At 40.2% G+C, this 24,878-nt stretch overlaps 2 protein-coding genes across 5 annotated transcripts in view; one reads left to right on the top strand and one right to left on the bottom strand.

The window, feature by feature from the left end:
• The window catches only part of LOC128213627 (protein suppressor 2 of zeste-like), a 39,041-nt gene extending 34,599 nt beyond the window's left edge, over window positions 1-4,442 (top strand). For all 3 annotated transcript variants that reach the window (XM_052920777.1, XM_052921576.1, XM_052919974.1), the window contains exons 9-10: window positions 995-1,075; window positions 2,007-4,442. In XM_052920777.1, the coding sequence (XP_052776737.1) occupies window positions 995-1,075; window positions 2,007-4,067 (2,142 nt within the window). In that variant the 3' untranslated portion in view covers window positions 4,068-4,442. The remainder of the gene's footprint in view (window positions 1-994; window positions 1,076-2,006) is intronic.
• Window positions 4,443-14,109: 9,667 nt separating this feature from the next.
• LOC128234395 (serine/threonine-protein kinase fray2-like) overlaps window positions 14,110-24,878 on the bottom strand; it is a 22,194-nt gene continuing 11,425 nt past the window's right edge. For both annotated transcript variants that reach the window (XM_052948613.1, XM_052948622.1), the window contains exons 7-9: window positions 20,735-20,833; window positions 19,875-19,955; window positions 14,110-18,400 (exon numbers count right to left, since the gene is read on the bottom strand). In XM_052948613.1, coding sequence (XP_052804573.1) covers window positions 16,106-18,400; window positions 19,875-19,955; window positions 20,735-20,833 — 2,475 coding nt within the window. In that variant the 3' untranslated portion in view covers window positions 14,110-16,105. The remainder of the gene's footprint in view (window positions 18,401-19,874; window positions 19,956-20,734; window positions 20,834-24,878) is intronic.

Here is a 24,878-nt window from a genome sequence, read left to right as displayed (position 1 = left end):
TAACAGTCATCTACAGTATTTCAAAATTTCAGCGTTGCATCGGCTTACAAAAGTTCCGTGAAGTTGAATTTTTGGCGAAGGATTACATCATTACAATTCAAACAAATCTAAAATATTTCACACGTGTAGAAGCAGAAATTAGCATAGTCTTTCATAGGCCAAGAATTTTCTTTGACAAAAAATATTTAGAAATTATCGTCACTTACTTAGTAAAACAGTAGCAGTAACCAACATCTTTCATCAAATGCGCCGATGTATGGTAACGGTATTCGAAAGAATATACATTTGCAGCAAGTAACCCCCGGTGGGGCTTAAACACAGAACCTCTTGGTCGAACCAAAAGTCGTGCTACAATTTGTAATAATATTACACGCGCAGCGACGAAAATTACAAAGTTGCTATATGTGCCTCTAGCGGCAATCGGTCGTACAAACCCTCACACAACTGGCGGAAACTCGGCTGTGTCTGCCATAGCCAGGCCCCAATATAAAAAAATACTTAAGTCAAATCTCAGTCTCAACTAATATAACCTCATCGCATCAAAAGTCATTAAAAATGTATGCTTTACGCCTTTTAAAAGCGCATTCTTTCAAAGATTATGTTGATTCAAATATTTGGTCAAGATTCCAAAGAAAAATGTTCTACAGCATGAAATGTAACCGAGTATAATCAAATGATTTTAACAATTACTCAAGTAAATGTTCTGGTCTAGAATAAGTTTTCTTTGAAATTTTGACGAAAGGTTTTTATCAACACATTCTATGAGGAAATGACGTTTTTTTAAGAATAGAAAAAGAATACAATAATCTGGATCATACTATGCGTTATATGGTTAAATTAGTTGATATTGAGATTTGACTTTTTTGTGATATTAGTGCCAAATTCCACTAAAGTATGTTTGTTTTGGTCGCTGAATGTTCCACAAGTCAATGAACGATCATTTGCTGCTGAACAAATGTCCACGAGGAATTCATTCGCACATTTCTATTTACAGATGGACATATTCCACACAGCCGAGCCCCTGCCCGACTATTACTCCTTGATGGACATCGCCTACATATACACATGGACACGGGTCAGTATTTGAGAAAGACATTTAAGTTTTTAGGATATTTAAATTTAAAACAATTTAATTGTTTGAAGTATGCTCAATCAGTGTGTGTATACCGCATAATAAATAACGTCATAAATGCTACGTCGGGATGCAACATTTTGCTACGAATGAATACTTAAAGCCAATATAACTTGTATTTACTTCACCATTTTAAATAAAACAAAGGGTAGTCTGTGCCGCTTTAAGAGCACCACCTTCGTTGTATTACTGGGGTTTGATACGGTTATAGTTTCCTTAAACACTTCGACAAACCTGCTTCCAAAATAAATTTTGACAGTGCTCCATCAGGGGGCGGTTTTGTGAAAAGTATTTTAGGAAAACTCTCAATCAAACTTTGGTAGAATACCGAATGCGGGGCTCTGTAAGTGGCTTAGTGTTTTTCCCTGCAGAAATGTTGCAAGCACCTGATTGATGCTAACCAATCGTTGTTATGTTCAGGGATTTGATTTGTGCGCGGATTCGCGGAATTCCGCGGATCTAATGCCACAGGGACCCCCCCTCAAAAAAAAATAATGCATTTATTATTTGATTTAAAAAAGTTACTAGAGTGCTTTTGGTTGTTAGTGTTGATGTTCCAGTTTTCTTCAAATTTGAAGTCAGAAGAACCCTCATAAGAGCTTCTAAAAAGCCAGTTTTTCTTCTACGGCAGTGTGCTTTTGACCCAAAAAGTACCCCAAGAACCCATGGCCGAAATGGTTTCAGCCCTCCAGTTGCCAGGTCAATCACATCCCTGATGTTACTTACGAAATTGAGGCCAAAAAGCGACTGTCCGAGAGCTACTTTTGTCCGAGAACTAATCTACTTATGTACTTTGTATGACTCAAGTTTCGCAAGATACATGAAGCCAGCCTGAAAGTAACCACTAGGTCAAAATACATATTGTCTGTTTCAGAGAGCTCCATTGCGGTTGTTCTACACTGTGTTTGAACGCAGGCTGCCTCCGAATGTTATCCAGAAACTTCTCTACACGACTGCCAACGGCCTTAGAAACCAGACGACTGCGCCGGAAGTTGAGGAGGAAAAGGAGACGATTGAAACAGCGAATGATGACGTAGGAAAAGAACCGGAAATGACGAAGAAACGCAAACTTCCGGATGGCCCTGATGACGTCATACCTGATATTGACCTAGATAAGGCGAAACCGTACAAGCGGTTAAAGAAGAAACGGGGTTATAAAAAGGGCAGTAAGGCGTCGTCTGTTGCGGATGATGATTCTGTTAAAGAAGCTATGTCTGAGTCGGAAGAACAGCTAGCGAAATTGAAGCTGGACAGTATAAGTGATGCAGAAACAGTTATTCCTGATTTTGACTATGATGAAAATAGTCGAGCAGGTTTTGATAACGCTATGGTGAATGAACCAACTGAACCGGATGAAAGTAATGCTGAGATATGTTGTAGTGGTGAACGCGTTCAAGAAACAGGTGTTAATGTCAGTGAAAGTAATCAGACCTTTGGTGAAAATATCATTGCTACTAAGGACGGGGAAATAACTGTTGATACAAACCAGGATAACAGTAAGCCGTCAAGTACGCATACAAGTCCGGGGTCAATACACTTAACGCTTTTCCAACCTCTCACTATTGCGAGCGATGAATCACAAACAGACTCTGTTAAAGAGAACAAATCATGTGAGAAACTATATGAGTTTAAACCAGAGGAAACTCAGTGTTATAAAGACGATGAAGGTAATGAAGAAATGCCTGTTAAACGACCGAAGGGTCGACCAAAAGGGAGCAAAAATAAGGTGAAGCGGATTCCTTTGGCTGACACTAAGTCAAACGATAAAACCAGCAAAACAGACGATAGTGTTAGTACTAAGACTGATAGTGTAAGTACGAACAATACACCAAAGAAAGTTTCCAAGGTGCAAGACATAAAGAAGGAATGTGATTTAAGAACAAATACAAAAACAAATGGTAATAGTGAGGTTATTGTTCGACCAGAGATTACAAATGGAAATGGGACCAAAACTGAGGAAAAAGTAAAACGAAAGTATGTTCGGAAGAAAAATGTTAGTGATAAGACAAGTGAGGTTGAAGGTGTTGGAAAACGAGCTAAGAAAGACACTGACGCTGAAAATGGAACTGTAGATGGTGTTAATGTTGGAAGCGTAACTGCACCTCAAGATAAAACTGAAGAGAGTAGTGGGAGGATTCATGACGAGGCACATCTTACAAATGACGCTTCGAATGACGATACTTGTGAAAGTGGTGTTGACAATAGTGATGATACAAGTGAACATGAAAAAGTGCAAATGGAAACAAATGAAACCAATAAGATAAACTTGAAACCATCTTTGCTTGAACCTGTCACCCCTCTGTATGGGGAGACTCCAAATCTGAACGAATCCAATCAGGGATTGCCTTGTTCGCCTACAATGGACTCGTCCAAAACCAAATCTGACCAGATAAATTGTGTTTTAAACAATCCTAATGAATCAAGTGGTGCTATAGTTAAAACCTTGAGTGATAATAACACAACCAATATGAACTTAAACGGAGTACACTTTAATGGTGCTATTGTAAATAAAGGACAAATGGGATTTGACCTTAGACCGAGTTTGATGTATCCAAATATTCAACCGGCTTTCCTCGGTTTTAATCGTGGCCTTATGAATGTCAACATGATGAGACCGGAAGTTTCTGTGTCACATTTTGGATTTAGAAATGATATTGGCGCTATCACTGTACCGACCTCTATGTGCATTATGGGAAGTTTTGCTCAGTCACCCATGAACGCGCATGCGCAATTCAATCACATGCTCAATGTTGCCAATGACAACGGGTCATGTGATATAAACGGCGACCAACCATTGGATCTTACAAACGGAGTGCAAAAAGAGGAATATACGAAAGGGAAAATTTTCAAAACAAAAATGTTGAAAAAGTCACAACCTAAGTCAGAAAACGGCCAACATATCAAAGACAAGACCAGCCAGTCCATACAACCATGATGAGCGGAAAACAGTAATTGTGTTGACATTCTAAGGACATACAAATGACCACTTTTAAATTATATTCACAGAAATTGTTTCCGCTATTTTGAAAAGTGATATTTCATGATTTTCATAGTAATTGAACAGCTGTCAGACTTAACGGCTCTCAGACTGGACTGCTCGCAGACTTAATTGATTTTTTTATATCGTAAATACAAACTTGTATTTTAAATGTTATTGCTTTGTAGAATGAATCGCAGACTAACATTTTATTTTCTTTTGTTTACAGTTTCAGTTTTACACTTTTCTTAAAGCCCAGGTGGTTTTGATTTTTGTTCAAAGTTTTGTTTGTTTTATCTCAATGTGCTATCTGAAGTAAGTAATAAATTTTAAACGCTCTGTTATGGATTGTTTTTCAAAGAAGTTTAGTTATAGCTCGTTCAAGATTCAAAGAAGTATAGTTATTGCTCGTCTCAACTCCAAAGAAATATAGTTATATCTGGTCTAATTTCAAAGAAGTATAGTTAAAGTTCGTCTGATCTTCAAAGAAGTAAAGTTATTGCTCGTATGATCTTTATTGAAGTATAGTTATTACTCGGCTAAACTTCAGTGAAGTATAGTTAAAGCTCGTGTAGTTGAAATCGTGGAAATCAATTAAGTTAACAACTATTATAAATGCCGTATCCGTTTTTAACTATATAATGTGATTTTAATCAAACTTCACACACTTGTATAGCATTATGGGACAGTGTTTCCAGCATAATGCGCATTTGCCACGTTCGAATGACAGGTTTTGATCACTGTACATATGAGATAAACATTGATCAGGCTATCAGTGTGATACTACATGTATAGTGAAACGAACTTAAAGCAGCAAATTGTTAAACTAACGCCGAAAACATACTGTAAAGACGATGCAAATACTATTGTATAGCTCTTCTGGTTTTCGAAGAGAAGAAGTTGATGATTGCGATTGCCTTGGTGTCGTCATCGTCGGCGTCGACGTCTTCCAAAACGTTGCTATAACTCGAAATCCTTTTAAGATAATCAAGTGAATCTCGTTGCACCTTTTGCCAGAGATACATATAATAGTAAGGCATATATCTTCGTCAACTGTCAACAGCGTTTGGCGTCCGATTAGCGGCGCTCTTGTTCAAAGTCCGCAATCAGGAACAGAATACATACTTGCACATTTCATTCTCATTCAGAGGTAATCTAACGCAAAGCGTCATCATTCTCGTGTTCAGTAATTAAACATGTATGTATAAGCAGTTGTTTCATTCAAACGAGATTACAATACAAATGTTTGTTTAAATTATTCAAATGTTTTTCGTTGCATTAAATCATTGTATTACATGTTCACATGAATAAAACAATTGCTATAAATTATGCAATTAATACGTCCGTTTTTCCGCTGAAGACTTATTCCTTTGAAAAAGCTCTACAATGTTTTTTAAAAGATAAACACGAGAGACCGTTGATGACACTTCACTTTTACAAATTCAGCTTCACAATTTAACGATTTCAACTTCACTATTTCACGAATTCACTATTCCACGATTTCAACTACACGTGCCGTAAAATGAAGTTGAAATCATGAATTCGTGAAGTAGAAATCGTTAATTCGTGAAGATGAAATCGTAACTACTTAAAGTTGAAATCGGGAAGTTTGAATTTGAAATGTAACCGCCGCTCTTTCATAGATGAAAGATTCCACGTAATATATGAGTTAACGTTTCGGTGGAATCATTGTCAGTCAGCAGTTTCAGTGCGTATAAGAACATAAATATTTTGTTCAATACTGAGTCATTAAATTGACGCCACTTGCCTTGATTAAAAACAAACAGCGTCGATTAGACCATTCTGTTGGGTCGTATTGCTAGGTACCGGGTTTTCAGTTAAGAAATACTCTTAAATGAAAAGGAAATACTACAAGTAATCCGATCTTTTTATAAAAAAGTCAACACAACTTGGTCACGTGACCAACTGATATGATCACGTGACCAAATGCATTGATCAGACACCCAGATCGACTTGTATGCAAAGTGACAGTTCGAATGCTTGTGAAATGCTTGCTGTAGCCAGACCCTGGAGCTCGTTTCAATAAAGACCAAAGTCGTGAATTGAATTGAATTGATTTTATATAAGTGTCATATGATCGTTAAATATTTGCATGTTTGTGTGAATTTCAGTAAATTAAAACAGAAAATTAACACAATTAAGATGCGTGGAAAAATTTTTGCTAACAATTTGGTGACGTTTGAATGATAATTTGATCAGTATGTGTATCTGTCAGCTGCCGCGTCGAGTTTGTTTCTTAAAAGTAAATAAAAAAAACCTCATTTTCCACAAATTTTAAAAAGAAATGTTCCCAACGTAAATTCGACGAACGAGTCCCTTTCAGAAAATTGTTCAAGCGATACCATTTCGATAAGTCGGTCGGGCCACTGCAAACATCATGTCTACATTAGAAATAAATACGAGAGAACTTGTATATACAAATAGCTACATCTTAATTAAAAGGACAGGCTGTAAAACTTATGTGTTAACATGTATGTGAAAAAGAACGCTAATAACAAATCTGAGAAAAATCAACAAACATTAAGCCTTAAATGATGCTTGCTTTTGTGTTTAGAGACAGCTAAGCAACCAACTGAAATAATGGTTAAAGATTGTCAGTATGCACAAAAATAAATGGTTTGATGCGAGGCAAAATTATGTCGTCAACTAAGTAATAAATATCGGTTTAGAAACAAGCTTCGTTGTTTGTACTTTTTCAATCATAAACCTCGGGAAAGAGCAATTAATGTTTTCAAAAACGCGGTACAGTCGGACCCCGGTTGGCTCGAACTCGCTTGGCTCTAATAATCATTGGCTCGAATTTTATGTAAAGGACCGCTTTCTTAGAACTGAATGGAACTGAATGGAAGCCTTCCAGCTGGCCTCCAATTTTTCGAGATTCGAGGTAATTTCGCCGGTTCCTAGCAGTTCAATTCAATGGGGATTAAACTCAAATTCCATCTAATCAATGCATCAGGTTTTTCTTTTTCCACACCTCATTAAACACCTCAACTGCACTGAGACCCAGAAGCTGCTCTACTGAAGGAACATTCATGTATATTAGCCCTTGTTCAGGAGGAAATCCCTTAATTGCACTGAGACCCAGATGCTGCTCTATTGAAGGGACGGTCATGTATATTAGCCCTTGTCCAGGGGGAAGCCCCTTAACTGCAATGAGACCCAGATGCTGCTCTATTGAATGAACGGTCATGTATATAAGCCCTTGTCCAGGTGGAAATCCCTTAATTGCACTGAGCCCTAGATAATGCTCTATTGAATGAATAGTCATGCATATTAGCCCTTGTCCAGGTGGAAATCCCTTAATTGCACTGAGACCCAGATGCTGCTCTATTGAATGAACAGTCATGCATATTAGCCCTTGTCCAGGTGGAAATCCCTTAATTGCACTGAGACCTAGATAATGCTCTATTGAATGAACAGTCATGCATATTAGCCCTTGTCCAGGTGGAAATCCCTTAATTGCACTGAGACCTAGATAATGCTCTATTGAATGAACATTCATGTATATTAGCCCTTGTCCAGCGGAAACCTGTTAAATGCACTGAGATCCAGATGCTGCTCTATTGAATGAACAGTCATGCATATTAGCCCTTGTCCAGGTGGAAATCCCTTAATTGCACTGAGACCTAGATAATGCTCTATTGAAGGAACAGTCATGCATATTAGCCCTTGTCCAGGAGGAAATCCCTTAATTGCACTGAGACCTAGATAATGCTCTATTGAAGGAACAGTCATGCATATTAGCCCTTGTCCAGGAGGAAATCCCTTAATTGCACTGAGACCTAGATAATGCTCTATTGAAGGAACAGTCATGCATATTAGCCCTTGTCCAGGAGGAAATCCCTTAACCGCACTGAGACCTAGATAATGCTCTATTGAAGGAACAGTAATGTATATTAGCCCTTGTCCAGGAGGAAATCCCTTAATTGCACTGAGACCTAGATAATGCTCTATTGAAGGAACAGTCATGTATATTAGCCCTTGTCCAGGAGGAAATCCCTTAATTGCACTGTGACCCAGATGCTGCTCTATTGAAGGAACAGTCATGTATATTAGCCCTTGTCCAGGAGGAAATCCCTTAACCGCACTGAGACCTAGATAATGCTCTATTGAAGGAACAGTCAAGTATATTAGCCCTTGTCCAGGAGGAAATCCCTTAATTGCACTGAGACCTAGATAATGCTCTATTGAAGGAACAGTCATATATATTAGCCCTTGTCCAGGAGGAAATCCCTTAATTGCACTGTGACCCAGATGCTGCTCTATTGAAGGAACAGTCATGTATATTAGCCCTTGTCCAGGAGGAAATCCCTTAATTGTACTGTGACCCAGATGCTGCTCTATTGAAGGAACAGTCATGTTTATTAGCCCTTGTCCAGGAGGAAATCCCTTAACCGCACTGAGACCTAGATAATGCTCTATTGAAGGAACAGTCATGTATATTAGCCCTTGTCCAGGAGGAAATCCCTTAATTGCACTGAGACCTAGATGCTGCTCTATTGAATGAACAGTCATGCATATTAGCCCTTGTCCAGCGGAAACCCGTTAAATGCACTGAGATCCAGATGCTGCTCTATTGAATGAACAGTCATGCATATTAGCCCTTTTCCAGCGGAAACCCGTTAAATGCACTGAGATCCAGATGCTGCTCTATTGAATGAACAGTCATGCATATTAGCCCTTGTCCAGGTGGAAATCCCTTAATTGCACTGAGACCTAGATAATGCTCTATTGAAGGAACAGTCATGCATATTAGCCCTTGTCCAGGAGGAAATCCCTTAATTGCACTGAGACCTAGATAATGCTCTATTGAATGAAAAGTCATGCATATTAGCCCTTGTCCAGGAGGAAATCCCTTAATTGCACTGAGACCTAGATAATGCTCTATTGAAGGAACAGTCATGTATATTAGCCCTTGTCCAGGAGGAAATCCCTTAATTGCACTGTGACCCAGATGCTGCTCTATTGAAGGAACAGTCATGTATATTAGCCCTTGTCCAGGAGGAAATCCCTTAACCGCACTGAGACCTAGATAATGCTCTATTGAAGGAACAGTCATGTATATTAGCCCTTGTCCAGGAGGAAATCCCTTAATTGCACTGAGACCTAGATAATGCTCTATTGAAGGAACAGTCATGTATATTAGCCCTTGTCCAGGAGGAAATCCCTTAATTGCACTGTGACCCAGATGCTGCTCTATTGAAGGAACAGTCATGTTTATTAGCCCTTGTCCAGGAGGAAATCCCTTAACCGCACTGAGACCTAGATAATGCTCTATTGAAGGAACAGTCATGCATATTAGCCCTTGTCCAGCGGAAACCCGTTAAATGCACTGAGATCCAGATGCTGCTCTATTGAATGAACAGTCATGCATATTAGCCCTTGTCCAGCGGAAACCCGTTAAATGCACTGAGATCCAGATGCTGCTCTATTGAATGAACAGTCATGCATATTAGCCCTTGTCCAGGAGGAAATCCCTTAATTGCACTGAGACCTAGATAATGCTCTATTGAAGGAACAGTCATGTATATTAGCCATTGTCCAGATGGAAATCCCTTAACTGCACTGAGACCTAGATGCTGCTCTATTGAAGGAACAGTCATGCATATTAGCCCTTGTCCAGGAGGAAATCCCTTAATTGCACTGAGACCTAGATAATGCTCTGTTGAAGGAACAGTCATGCATATTAGCCATTGTCCATGGGGAAACCCCTTAACTGCACTGTGACCCAGATAATGCTCTATTGAAGGAACAGTCATGCATATTAGCCATTGTCCATGGGGAAACCCCTTAACTGCACTGTGACCCAGATGCTGCTCTATTGAAGGAACAGTCATGCATATTAGCCCTTGTCCAGGAGGAAATCCCTTAATTGCACTGAGACCTAGATGCTGCTCTATTGAAGGAACAGTCATGCATATTAGCCCTTGTCCAGGAGGAAATCCCTTAACCGCACTGAGACCCAGATGCTGCTCTATTGAAGGAACAGTCATGTATATTAGCCCTTGTCCAGGAGGAAATCCCTTAACTGCACTGTGACCCAGATGCTGCTCTATTGAAGGAACAGTCATGCATATTAGCCCTTGTCCAGGAGGAAATCCCTTAACCGCACTGAGACCCAGATGCTGCTCTATTGAAGGAACAGTCATGCATATTAGCCCTTGTCCAGGAGGAAATCCCTTAACTGCACTGTGACCCAGATGCTGCTCTATTGAAGGAACGGTCATGCATATTAGCCATTGTCCATGGGGAAACCCCTTAACTGCACTGTGACCCAGATGCTGCTCTATTGAAGGAACGGTCATGCATATTAGCCATTGTCCATGGGGAAACCCCATAACTGCACTGTGGCCCAGATGCTGCTCTATTGAAGGAACGGTCATGCATATTAGCCATTGTCCATGGGGAAACCCCTTAACTGCACTGTGACCCAGATGCTGCTCTATTGAAGGAACAGTCATGCATATTAGCCATTGTCCATGGGGAAACCCCTTAACTGCACTGTGACCCAGATGCTGCTCTATTGAAGGAACAGTCATGCATATTAGCCCTTGTCCAGGGGGAAGCCCCTTAACTACACTGAGATCCAGATGCTGCTCTATTGAAGGAACAGTCATGTATATTAGCCATTGTCCATGGGGAAACCCCTTAACTGCACTGTGACCCAGATGCTGCTCTATTGAAGGAACAGTCATGCATATTAGCCATTGTCCATGGGGAAACCCCTTAACTGCACTGTGACCCAGATGCTGCTCTATTGAAGGAACGGTCATGCATATTAGCCATTGTCCATGGGGAAACCCCTTAACTGCACTGAGACCCAGATGCTGCTCTATTGAAGGAACAGTCATGCATATTAGCCATTGTCCATGGGGAAACCCCTTAACTGCACTGTGACCCAGATGCTGCTCTATTGAAGTAACAGTCATGCATATTAGCCATTGTCCATGGGGAAACCCCTTAACTGCACTGTGACCCAGATGCTGCTCTATTGAAGGAACAGTCATGCATATTAGCCCTTGTCCAGGGGGAAACCCCTTAACTGCACTGTGACCCAGATGCTGCTCTATTGAAGGAACAGTCATGCATATTAGCCATTGTCCATGGGGAAACCCCTTAACTGCACTGTGACCCAGATGCTGCTCTATTGAAGGAACAGTCATGCATATTAGCCATTGTCCATGGGGAAACCCCTTAACTGCAGTGTGACCCAGATGCTGCTCTATTGAAGGAACGGTCATGCATATTAGCCATTGTCCATGGGGAAACCCCTTAACTGCACTGAGACCCAGATGCTGCTCTATTGAAGGACAATCCATGTATTGGGGAAACCCCTTAACTGCACTGTGACCCAGATGCTGCTCTATTGAAGGACAATCCATGTATATTAGCCCTTGTCCATGGGGAAACCCCTTAACTGCACTGAGACCCAGATGCTGCTCTATTAAATGAACAGTCATGTATATTAGCCCTTGTCCATGGGGAAACCCCTTAACTGCACTGAGACCCAGATGCTGCTCTATTTAATGAACAGTCATGTATATTAGCCCTTGTCCAGGAGGAAATCCCTTAATTGCACTGAAAGCCAGGTGCTGCTCTATTGAATGAAAAGTCATGTATATTAGCCCTTGTCCAGGGGAGACCATTAACTGCACTAAGACCAAGATGCTGCTCTATATTGAACAAAGGCCATGTATATTAGCCCTTGTCCAGGGGGAAGCCCCTTAACTGCCATGAGACCCAGATACTGCTCTATCAAGAAACAGTCATGTATATTAGCCCTTGTCCAGGGGGGGCCCTTAACTGCACTCAGACCCAGATGCTGCTCTATCAAGGAAAAGCCATGTATATTAGCCATTGTCCAGGGGGAAACCCTTAACTGCACTGAGACCCAGATGCTGCTCTATTGAAAAACGGTCATGTATATTAGCCCTTGTCCAGGGGGAAGCCCCTTAACTGCCATGAGACCCAGATACTGCTCTATCATGATACAGTCATATTAGCCCTTGTCCAGGGGGGGGGACCCTTAACTGCACTCAGACCCAGATGCTGCTCTATCAAGGAACAGTCATGTATATTTGCCCTTGTCCAGGGGGAAACCCTTAACTGCACTGAGACCCAGATGTTATTCTTTTGAAAACGCTCATGTATATTAGCCCTTGTCCAGGGGAGAACCTGATCAAGTTCTCATCATCTCCCTGTTAGCTGAACTCATTCATTCCATGGAAAATTGTAGTCCGTGCAGACACTCTCATTTTCTTAATGAATCGTTGCTTTGGAAACGCTGGTATAGAGTTACAGGGTGAAGGCGATTAATTGAATACAATGCGCCAATGCTCTGAATAAATTAATTTCTGGAAATGGTGCATGTGGAAAACGAAGCATTGTGCAAAGGTCAATTAGTTTGATAGTTGTATATTAAACATGTTTAACATATATGTTTATTTACATGTTTGGCAGATGATAATTGTATGCGGTTCATCGGTTGATGTGCATTTTTTGGCGTTAATTGAAGAAATTGTATATTTCATTTTAATTAACGTAGCTTACGATATATTAATAGAGAATTGAGTCTAAATAATGCATTTGGAACTTTAATTTTTCGCGTGGAATATCTCTGTGTCTAACACACACACATACACGTATACATTCAATATTATCACATTCCTTGGTTACTACAGCGAATTGTACATTGCTTTATTCCTAACGTTGAGAAAGTCCCCGAGATGAGTAAGCCTGCCGCATATCGACCAATGAGAAAACTCGATCCACTCTAGCGAATCAATAACCCTGTAGCTGAAGCGAGCTGTCAACTATCTATTTTCTGATTGGATATCCCTATTCCGCCTGTCATTCAGTGTGACTGACAAGGCTAGCTCCGCCTCCCCGGATATTACTACGCGCGAAATAGGTCAGAAAATTATCGTCTGCTTGAGCGCGTTATGTGGGCAAGAACGGAGAGCAAGCAACAGTCGACAGCCTGAACTAATTATGAACCTTGTACACACACCGGTAAGAGTTTACCTTACATAATGGTATAATAAAAATAAAATGTACGATACGAACAACCGGACAGAGTGCAATAAATCTTATTTGCCTGATATTTTCTATGTCAGAATAGTGATATGTACTTTTCGGTCCATTTTTCTTTCTCTGTCTTTGTATAGCGTGCTTGGTCAATATCGAAAACGTAGACCTTTCTTGGGTGGAAAAGTTTGAAGAAAAAGTTTTTTTCTGTCAGAAACCACACACTTGTGTGAATAGTATTCTGCTCCGGGTGCTCCACACCCCACCACGTCTCAATTGTATGTGAGCCGTTCTATTTAGTATATATGATAGTTTATATTGTACAGATATTGAACAGAAACGCCCGCGCTGGTGACGAAACTAAACCAGTACATATGGTTTAAACGTATAGCGGATGCAATTAGTTGTCAATTTTGGACCTCAACTCCAATTTTATTCAAATTTCTGTGTCACAGCATGCTTCCGACTCTACTTTCAATTGGCGGACTATTTTATCCTCGAGCACGGGCGTTCGGGTTACTAGACATGGGGAACTTAAGTTACTTTAAAGGTGATTTAAACGAAACTTTGTCTACAAAGTATACTCAGCGACCAGCATATAAGGAATATAAATTTGAATTTGCATTGGTCCAAAAACACGTCAATTCGCTAAATATGTACAGTGTGCCTATTTCAGAAAACATGCATTGCTTTCATCATCATCATTATCATCATCATAATCAGCATCCGCGTCAGCGTAATCACCACCACCACCACCACCACCACCACCACCACCATCATCATCATCATCATCATCATCATCATCATCATCGTCGTCGTTGTCATCATCATCATCATCATCATCATCATCATCATCATCATCATCCATCATCATCATCATCATCATCATCATCATCATCATCATCGCCATCCGGACATCCAAATTGATTTAGTACAAACACAATCATTATAATTTCGTTAGATTATTTTATTGGCATGTCATAGGTTATTTGTAGTATTAAACCAGTGTTAAAGGATTTCAGGTTATATAATAAACAATACTGAAGATCACGCTCTCTCTCTCGTTAACAGTTTTTAAAACAAATATGGCATAAAATAAATTCAAAATCAATAAATAATAACAAATGCAACAGTGTCAAATATACACACTTCAATAACAAATCTACATTAACAGAATGGGTCTGCTTACTTTGGAAGCGTATATCGCATGTATTGGTGATGAGATCACGTAGTCAGGTCGACTTTTTGTTTGTCGACATGACGTGGTGTCAAAATTGTGTCGACTTTTGTCGACAAATCAGGTTGAACACTTTGTGTCGACTCCACAGCAATGAAGTCGACAAACTCTAGACAGGTTTATACGCCGCCGTGTTACAACTTGCCAAGTCGATATAAAACAAGTCGACTTGACTACATCATTAGTAAGAACTATATACACTTGTTTAGCTTGTTTAACAATATGTTTGATAAAATTCGTCAAAAAAAAGATCAACAAAAATCAACAATCAATTTGTTACATGTTCCTGATCACTAAACAATGGGCGGATTGTTCAAAACTCTTCCAAAGTTAACAACGTTGTTAACATCATCGTTGTTAACTTTCAAATCATTACTGCTCTGGAAGTTTAATGGATACATTTGTGATCTGTATCTAACAAAAACTGTTACAGCCTTTTTTGCAATACATGTGCAGTCTAAAGCATAAAAGCACATCGTCAAATAGTTAACGTTTAAAAGTTAACAATAATGTCGTTAATCACGTTGTTAACCCTAACGAAGTTCTGAACCATCAGCCCAATGTATTTAAGTAGTTAGTAATACCTAATGGTTAGCCCTGAATCGCAGTATTTAGCAAATATTAAAAGTATATGCCATAGCCCATATATTACAAATTAAGCATTAAGTTCGGCACCCACTAACCGAGTTATTGAACTTATACGTTTCAAGCTCGAGGGTAGTTGGTGAGTAGCTGTTTTGTATAATGTTGTTAACGTTCAATAACTAGCTTACGGTATAATGGAAAAGAGTTATAGTTAATCCGTATGCTAGTTACAGAATGGATAAGCTCCGCCTACTTGATACCGTTCCGATATGGGAGTTAACGTTTTCTCAAAACAAAGGGAGATAATCAAGCATTTTACGAACAGATTTTTCCGAGGCAGAGACAGAAAAATCATTAGCTGAGGAAAACATTATCGGAACTTTTACACATGGGACTATCCAAAACAGATGGCTTTCAAGAGGCACAGGTTATAGATTATACTTGATAGATGCATTTTCCCTTGTTTTTTTCTTTGCTTTAATCTTAATTCTATGCATTCTAATGTTTAAATCATTTGACTCGTTATAGATAAAACATATTAAAATATTCTGGAGCTTTTTTAACCTGGGAATATTTGGCATTGGAGCTAAAAAAATCATCTATCTACTTATTTTGTGCCCCTTAAACTTCGCGATTACTTATCCAACATTTGAACGATATTAATTAACAGCAAGAAATAGGTTATGCCCTGACAAGACAAATTGTTCCAGAAGTCATTGGTCACATTCAAGCGATACTTTATTACTGTATAATGAGTATAACTTGATTGAAATTATTTACAGTCATGCATGTTGTTTTGTGCACATGTATATACCGATTTCAAAACGCAACAAAGCGTCCAACTTAATTATGTTTCCAAGTTTTCGTCTTACTATCGATAATAAACGGACATGTATAAATGCTGAACAGCAAAAAATGCTGAACAGCGCCGCAGAGTAACCCCCCCCCCCCCCCACACACACACACACCCGTTTATTTAGCGGACCAACGGGTATATCTCAATAATTATGGAGTAAAAAATTACAATCATCAAAGAAACTTTAAAGTTGGCACTATTGAATTGGTCGGTCGGGTGAGCGAAAACACGTTTTTAAGCCTAATAAATACATGTATGATCATTCTTATTTCACTTCTGCTGGACCTTGGCAAGCTCCGCTGGCGATGAATGACCATTCAACTGTTTTCCATCATTTGAGGTGACTTTACCCGAAGCTTTATTCTTTGAGGTGTCTTTACTGGTATCTTTAGTCTTAGAATAGTCTTTACCCAAATCTTTATTCTTTGAGCTGTCTTCACTCGTATCTTTATTCTTGGAGCTGTCTTTACTCGTTTCTTTTGTCTTTGAAGTGTCTTTACTCGCATCTATAATCTTGACGGTGTCCTTACTCTTATCTTTAGATTTTGAACTGTCTCTACTCGTATCTTTAGTCTTGGAGTTGTCTTTACTTGAATCTTTGGTCTTTGAGAACTCTTTACTCGTATCTTTTATCTTCAATATGTCTTTACTCATATCTTTATTCTTGGAGATATCTTTACTCGTATCTTTAGTCTTGGCAGTATCTTTACCAGTATCCTTATTCTTCATAATGTCTTTACTTGTATCTTTATTCTGGGAGATGTCTTTACTCGTATCTTTAGTCTTGGAGATGTCTTTACTCGTATCTTTAGTCTTGGAGATGTCTTTGCTCGTATCTTTATTTTTAGAGATGTCTTTACTCGTATACTTAGTCTTCGATATGTCTTTAGTCGTATCTTTAGTCTTGGAGGTGTCTTTACCTGTATCTTTAATCTTTGAGGTTTCTTTACTCGTATCTATAACCTTTGAGGTGTCTTTACTCGTATCTTTAGCCTTGGAAGTATCTTTACTTGTAACTTTAGTCTTCAAAATTTCTTTACTTGTATCTTTATTCTTGGAGATGTCTTTGCTCGTTTCTTTAGTTTTGAAATTATCTTTACTAGTATCTTTATTCTTGGAAGTATCTTTACTTGTATCTTTATTATTGGAAGTATCTTTACTTGTATCTGTAACTGTTGAAGGTGAAATCATCGCCTTTTCATCACCATTTCTACTTTCCTCAAGCCGTATGCTTGTTTCCACTTGTTTATTACCATTGGCATCACTATTTGCACCAGTCTTCTTTATAACATCAGTGTCGGGTTTAGACATCTTTTTTGCGTCAACATCAGTTGGTCTCACATCCAGAATCTTCGTCTGTGTATTTGGTTTCGAGTCTGAACTTTTCTTGAACAAAGGCCGCTTTTCAAGAGGCCGTTTTAAGTCACTAGGTTTCTTAGAAGGTGATTTTGAATCTAATGTAGATGAAGTTGACTTACTATTTATCGATTCAAAGGGCACTTTGTCGCCAATTTTGGAAACACTTATCTCCTTTTTACTATCACTTGAACTTTTATCTACACTATTGGAATCCTTTATAGACTGCTTTGAAAGGGACGCTCTTTGAACATTAGTCTTAAGTTTTTCGGTTAAAAAACTCAAAGCGTTTAAGGCGCTAGCTGAAGTTTTTGAAACACTGCTAGTTACCTTTGAAGAATCAGTTTTAGTCGTAGATACTTTGGATAATTTAGTGTTGGATTTAGACATGTCAACTTTTTGCACTAATTCAGAATCCTTGTTTGAACTACTTTTATGCTTCAATGTATCCGGTGTAATCGCAGGTTCAACGTTTTTGTTAGGAGCTTTATTATCAGTGGTAGGCCTTTCACTCTTCCCTACTTTGGAATGTTGGTTCGATTTATTCTGAGATTCCAAGCGCGGTTTCTTTGGTCTTGGGTCACATTGTGATGCTGTGTCAGTCTTCATTGGTTTTTCGTGTTCGCTCTTTTGAACTGTAGGCTGATTTGACGCAGCAGGTGAAACTTTTGTAACAGGGCTATTTGAAGCACGTGAACATGGATTTAACGTTGAGGAATTTGAGCCAAAAGAATCGGACGAAACATTTTTCGTGTTATTGGAATCAGTTCGGAATGATAAGGATGAATTTGAAGTGGAAGTCGAATCATTAGCACCGCTAGAGTTATTATTAGAACACAAGTCTATAGCACGCTCAACTGTTCTCTTAATTTGAGTCTCTGTTGAACTATTGTCGTCATCATTTTCGTACAACTGCGCAGCTTCCGTTTTCCGTTTTAAACCCCGACTCTCCTGGAAACTTGAAATGTCATTAGCAACCGTTGCTATGAGTTCGAGGGGTGAAAGGTCATGCGCTAAGTTTCTGTCCATAGTGTTGTTACCTAGCAACGCCGCTTTGGAAAATAGCGAAGACGGTCGTGTGTCGTCTGCTTTGCAGACTTTGTCGTCTGCGTCGTTTGTTGTTAGCTCGTCTTTCACTTCTGTAATGATGATTTCCGGTACAGGGTCTGGCAGGCGGTAGATTGTGTAGTACAGCTTAATAACACCCTCCTGTAATGGGCATGTACAATTTTTTGATAAGAAGTAAGAAGTTATATTTTGCAATCGGTTAGCGCACTCGCTTCTCACCAGTGCGTCCCGGGTTCGACTTCCGGCCTAAGCGCACATGGGTTTGGTTTTTGGTCATTAAAGGAACTAGTAAATGTTTTGTAAAATGCACTTTGTTGATTACGAAATAAAGTGTGGCAAATCATAAGGAGTGTTTAAACAAAGATATTGACGTAAGGAAGCCTTCGACAATTGTTGACATATGTTTAAATATTGTCTTTGAAGTCCATGATTTTGAAATACGTTAATAACGCCATTCAACACAAGGCTGTTGTAGCGTAAATGGTATATTGACGTTATCATGTCAATTACTACCAATACATGTTCATTAAAAGTTTAAATATGTATCAGCTTATGATATGAATCCCTGTGGGCGAGTGGATTAAGTGTCGGTTTACTATTTTGCTCCAAACTACCATCAGTTTGTTATATCTTTTTTTGCAATTTCGGTATGACAGAGTAAACTTATCATAATGGAAGTGTTTTCAGGTGCAGTACCGGAAATAATATAATAGTGCCAAAACATGAGCAAGCCCCTCAAATTTATAGTAAGTGGTTTAGAAGACCAAAAAGCTGGAATCCCTCAGCAAATGTTGATATTTGCCACCGTCGTTGAAGACCACCATTTTTATGAACGTTAGTAATGGCTATGAGCGATTCGTTGTTGCGTGGCGGGTTGATTGGTATTATCACGTGATGTTTACAATGTAATGTTAAAAGGTCAAAATATCCATCACTCTTGGTTAAGGTAGACCAACTTAATATTTCAACATATAAGTGTGCATTGTTGACTTAAATGAATTTACGAGAGTAATCAAACATGTTTGGTCTAACGGAAAGCATACACTTTTGTTTCTAAGTACAACTCGTTTTTGCATTAACTCAAGAGGACGAATTTCCTGCTTACAATTTCGAACAATGGAAACATGTACTACACGATCATACATTATGTCACTGGGTAACATTTATACCAAGTTTCATCCACACATTTCGAATAGTGTTGAGTAATGGCTTATGCTCAATATGCCATCGCCGAAGACGACCATGAGGCCATGCCATCACAAGATTGGTTTGTTTATTTGCGTTTTATGAAGGGCTGCTAGCGGGGTTACTCGCGGGGCTGCTCGTGAGACTGCTCGTAGGCCGCTCGCAAACATTGGTTACACTATGGCTTGACACAAACGAGCGATTCCGTAATAATTAAGATTTTATTTCAGAGCACCTGACTGACTTAGAATGCAACCTCATTAACTCAAATGCAAGCCAATGGACTAACTGATACCATATTTTAACATATTTCGGTATGACGCGGTCGGGGATTACCCCAGGACCACACACACCCAAAGCCAACGCTCAACGACTGTGCTATAGGGGAGATGTAATTCTACTTAAACGAGCTTTTAAATGGATGTCTTACCCTTTTCCAAGAGTAGATGTAGGCTAGGTCCATTAAGGAATAGTGATCTTGTACCAGCCCACCAACGTGAACGAGATCCACCTTAAACAAATTACATAAACCGTACATTTCAATATCATGATTTCTGTCATGAAGTCCGTACATGACACCATAATAACATCGATAGTACATTGGATTTTGATGAAAAAATATATTTGTCAATTAATTTTCACATTTTTGGCATCATCATTTTTAGTTTGGAATTATTCGATTTTTTTCTGATGTTTAAAAAAAATCATATGAGTTTGAAAATCCGTTGTCAGTGGTTCATGGCTTCACTGACTGATAAGTTATTAGGTCCGTTATGGAATCGTTTTACTTGCCAAGGAATTGTGACTCGTCCCGTGTGCAAACTAAATCAGACACTGAATTAATTCTAGTATTACAACGAAGCTTTTTAAACACTGAAAGTAGACCGCGGAGTAATTTTAATTTAGCAGGTAAGCCTAAGGAGTTTACCCTTATGAATATAAATTATTTATGCAATTATATAATTTACTTGGAATCAATTTGAACTTAGTATTAAAACCTGTATGTTAAAACACTTCACTTAATTAATTTAGTACTTGTAATTTTACGAACTACTTTTACTAATGCACCCGCATTTATTATCCAATGCTCGTTTTTTTTCGCGGAGATGGCCGAGGTGCTCTGATTGACAAAGTCTGCTACCAAAATAGAGAGCAGCCGAGACCTCTTGGACAAGAGGCGAGAACCTGTACCTGGACCACAACAATCTTCGCCTTAGTCACACTGTAATACAATCACCGGACATTACATTTACTTGGACATATATTTTTCAGAGATTGTCAAATCCTTACCTGAAAGTTGCTATCGAGGGCAAACTTTAACCGAAGGAACTTCCGTAGCAGGGCGATGGTGGTGCCCGCTGGACAGAGCAGGTATCGTCTCTCCGGTACCTGTAATACAAATGGACATAATTTATTATTCGTTAACCTAGAAGCATTTGCTTCAGGTGTAATGTGCAAATCAAACGAGTTAGTATATCAGCTTTGATTCTAAATAACGAACTTAATGAAAATGTGACAGAACGAATTAACCCTTTAAATTTTGTAACACTAATTGTGTCAAACAGGCCAACGGAGTGAGTCAAAATGACCAACAATGCTACACGTACTGTGTCGAACAAACCAACGATGCTACACGTACTGTGTCGAACAAACCAACAATGCTACACGTACTGTGTCGAACATACCAACAATGCTACACGTACTGTGTCGAACAAACCAACGATGCTACACGTACTGTGTCGAACAAACCAACAATGCTACACGTACGGTGTCGAACATACCAACAATGCTACACGTAATGTGTCGAACATACCAACGATGCTACACGTACTGTGTCGAACAAACCAACGATGCTACACCTATTGTGTCGAACAGACCAACGGTGCTACCCGTACTGTGTCGAACAAACCAACGATGCTACACCTACTGTGTCGAACAGACCAACGATGCTACACGTACTGTGTCGAACAAACCAACGATGCTACACGTACTGTGTCGAACAAACCAACGATGCTACACGTACTGTGTCGAACAAACCAACAATGCTACACGTACTGTGTCGAACATACCAACAATGCTACACGTACTGTGTCGAACAAACCAACGATGCTACACGTACTGTGTCGAACAAACCAACAATGCTACACGTACGGTGTCGAACATACCAACAATGCTACACGTAATGTGTCGAACATACCAACGATGCTACACGTACTGTGTCGAACAAACCAACGATGCTACACGTACTGTGTCGAACAAACCAACAATGCTACACGTACGGTGTCGAACATACCAACAATGCTACACGTAATGTGTCGAACATACCAACGATGCTACACGTACTGTGTCGAACAAACCAACGATGCTACACCTATTGTGTCGAACAGACCAACGGTGCTACCCGTACTGTGTCGAACAAACCAACGATGCTACACCTACTGTGTCGAACAGACCAACGATGCTACACGTACTGTGTCGAACAAACCAACGATGCTACACGTACTGTGTCGAACAAACCAACGATGCTACACGTACTGTGTCGAACAAACCAACAATGCTACACGTACTGTGTCGAACATACCAACAATGCTACACGTACTGTGTCGAACAAACCAACGATGCTACACGTACTGTGTCGAACAAACCAACAATGCTACACGTACGGTGTCGAACATACCAACAATGCTACACGTAATGTGTCGAACATACCAACGATGCTACACGTACTGTGTCGAACAAACCAACGATGCTACACCTATTGTGTCGAACAGACCAACGGTGCTACCCGTACTGTGTCGAACAAACCAACGATGCTACACCTACTGTGTCGAACAGACCAACGATGCTACACGTACTGTGTCGAACAAACCAACGATGCTACACGTACTGTGTCGAACAAACCAACGATGCTACACGTACTGTGTCGAACAAACCAACAATGCTACACGTACTGTGTCGAACATACCAACAATGCTACACGTACTGTGTCGAACAAACCAACGATGCTACACGTACTGTGTCGAACAAACCAACAATGCTACACGTACGGTGTCGAACATACCAACAATGCTACACGTAATGTGTCGAACATACCAACGATGCTACACGTACTGTGTCGAACAAACCAACGATGCTACACGTATTGTGTCGAACAGACCAACGATGCTACCCGTACTGTGTCGAACAAACCAACGATGCTACACGTACTGTGTCGAACAGACCAACGATGCTACACGTACTGTGTCGAACAAACCAACGATGCTACACGTACTGTGTCGAACAAACCAACGATGCTACACGTACTGTGTCGAACAAACCAACGATGTTACACGTACTGTGCCAAACAAACCAACGACGCTACACGTACTGTGTCGAACAAACCAACAATTTTACACGTACTGTGTCGAACAGACCAACGATGCTACACCTACTGTGTCGAACAACCCAACGATGCTACACCTACTGTGTCGAACAGACCAACGATGCTACACGTACTGTGTCGAACAGACCAACGATGCTACACGTACTGTGTCGAACAGACCAACGATGCTACACGTACTGTGTCGAACAAACCAACGATGCTACACGTACTGTGTCGAACATACCAACGATGCTACACGTACTGTGTCCAACAAACCAACGATACTACACCTACTGTGTCGAACATACCAACGATGCTACACGTACTGTGTCGAACATACCAACGATGCTTCACCTACTGTGTCGAACATACCAACGATGCTACACGTACTGTCGAACAAACCAACGATGCTACACGTACTGTGTCGAACATACCAACGATGCTACACGTACTATGTCGAACATATTAACAATGCTACACGTACTGTGTCGAACAAACCAACGATGCTACACGTACTGTGTCGAACAAACCAACAATGCTACACGTACTGTGTCGAACATACCAACAATGCTACACGTACTGTGTCGAACAAACCAACGATGCTACACGTACTGTGTCGAACAAACCAACAATGCTACACGTACTGTGTCGAACATACCAACAATGCTACACGTAATGTGTCGAACATACCAACGATGCTACACGTACTGTGTCGAACAAACCAACGATGCTACACCTATTGTGTCGAACAGACCAACGGTGCTACCCGTACTGTGTCGAACAAACCAACAATGCTACACGTACTGTGTCAAACAAACCAACGATGCTACACCTACTGTGTCAAACAAACCAACAATACTACACGTACTATGTCGAACATACCAACAATGCTACACGTACTGTGTCGAACATACCAACGATGCTACACGTACTGTGTCGAACAAACCAACAGTGATACACCTACTGTGTCGAACATACCAACAATGTTACACGTACTGTGTCAAACAGACCAACAATGCTACACGTACTGTGTCGAACAGACCAACAATGCTTCCGAACTGTGTCAAACAAACCAACGATGCTACACGTACTGTGTCGAACAGACCAACAATGCTACATGTACTGTGCCGAACAGACCAACGATGCTACACGTACTGTGTCGAACAAACCAACGATGCTACACGTACTGTGTCGAAAGACCAAAAATGCTACACGTACTGTGTCGAACAGACCAACAATGCTACACGTACTATGTCGAACAGACCAACAATGCTACACGTACTGTGTCGAACAGACCAACGATGCTACACGTACTGTGCCGAAAAGACCAACAATGCTACACCTACTGTGTCGAACAGACCAACGATGCTACACGTACTGTGTCGAACAGACCAACAATGCTACACGTACTGTGTCAAACAAACCAACGATGCTACACGTACTGTGTCGAACAGACCAACAATGCTACACGTACTGTGTCGAACAGACCAACGATGCTACACGTACTGTGTCAAACAAACCAACGATGCTACACGTACTGTGTCGAACAAACCAATGATGCTACACGTACTGTGTCGAACAAACCAACGATGCTACACGTACTGTGTCGAACAGACCAACAATGATACACGTACTGTGTCAAACAGACAACGGTGATACACATACTGTGTCGAACAGACCAACGGTGATACACGTACTGTGTCGAACAGACCAACGGTGATACACGTACTGTGTCGAACAGACCAACGGTGATACACGTACTGTGTCGAACAGACAAAAGGTAATACACGTGCTGTGTCGAACAGACCAACGGTGATACACATACTGTGTCGAACAGACCAACGGTGATACACGTACTGTGTCGAACAGACAAACGGTGCCACACTAACTAAGACGAACAGTCAAACGGTGCTACACGTACTGTGTCGAATTGACCAACTGTGCCATACTTACTGTGCCGCATTGACCAACAGTGCCACACTTACTGTGTCGAATTGACCAACTGTGCCACACTTATTATGTCGCATTGACCAACTATGCAACACTATCTGTGCCGCATTGACCAACCGTGCC

Source organism: Mya arenaria, chromosome 1 (genome assembly GCF_026914265.1).
Source record: "Mya arenaria isolate MELC-2E11 chromosome 1, ASM2691426v1".
Taxonomy (NCBI): Eukaryota; Metazoa; Mollusca; class Bivalvia; order Myida; family Myidae; genus Mya; species Mya arenaria.
The sequence above is the reverse complement of the archived record's forward strand: the minus strand, read 5'-3'. Positions and strand labels throughout refer to the sequence as shown.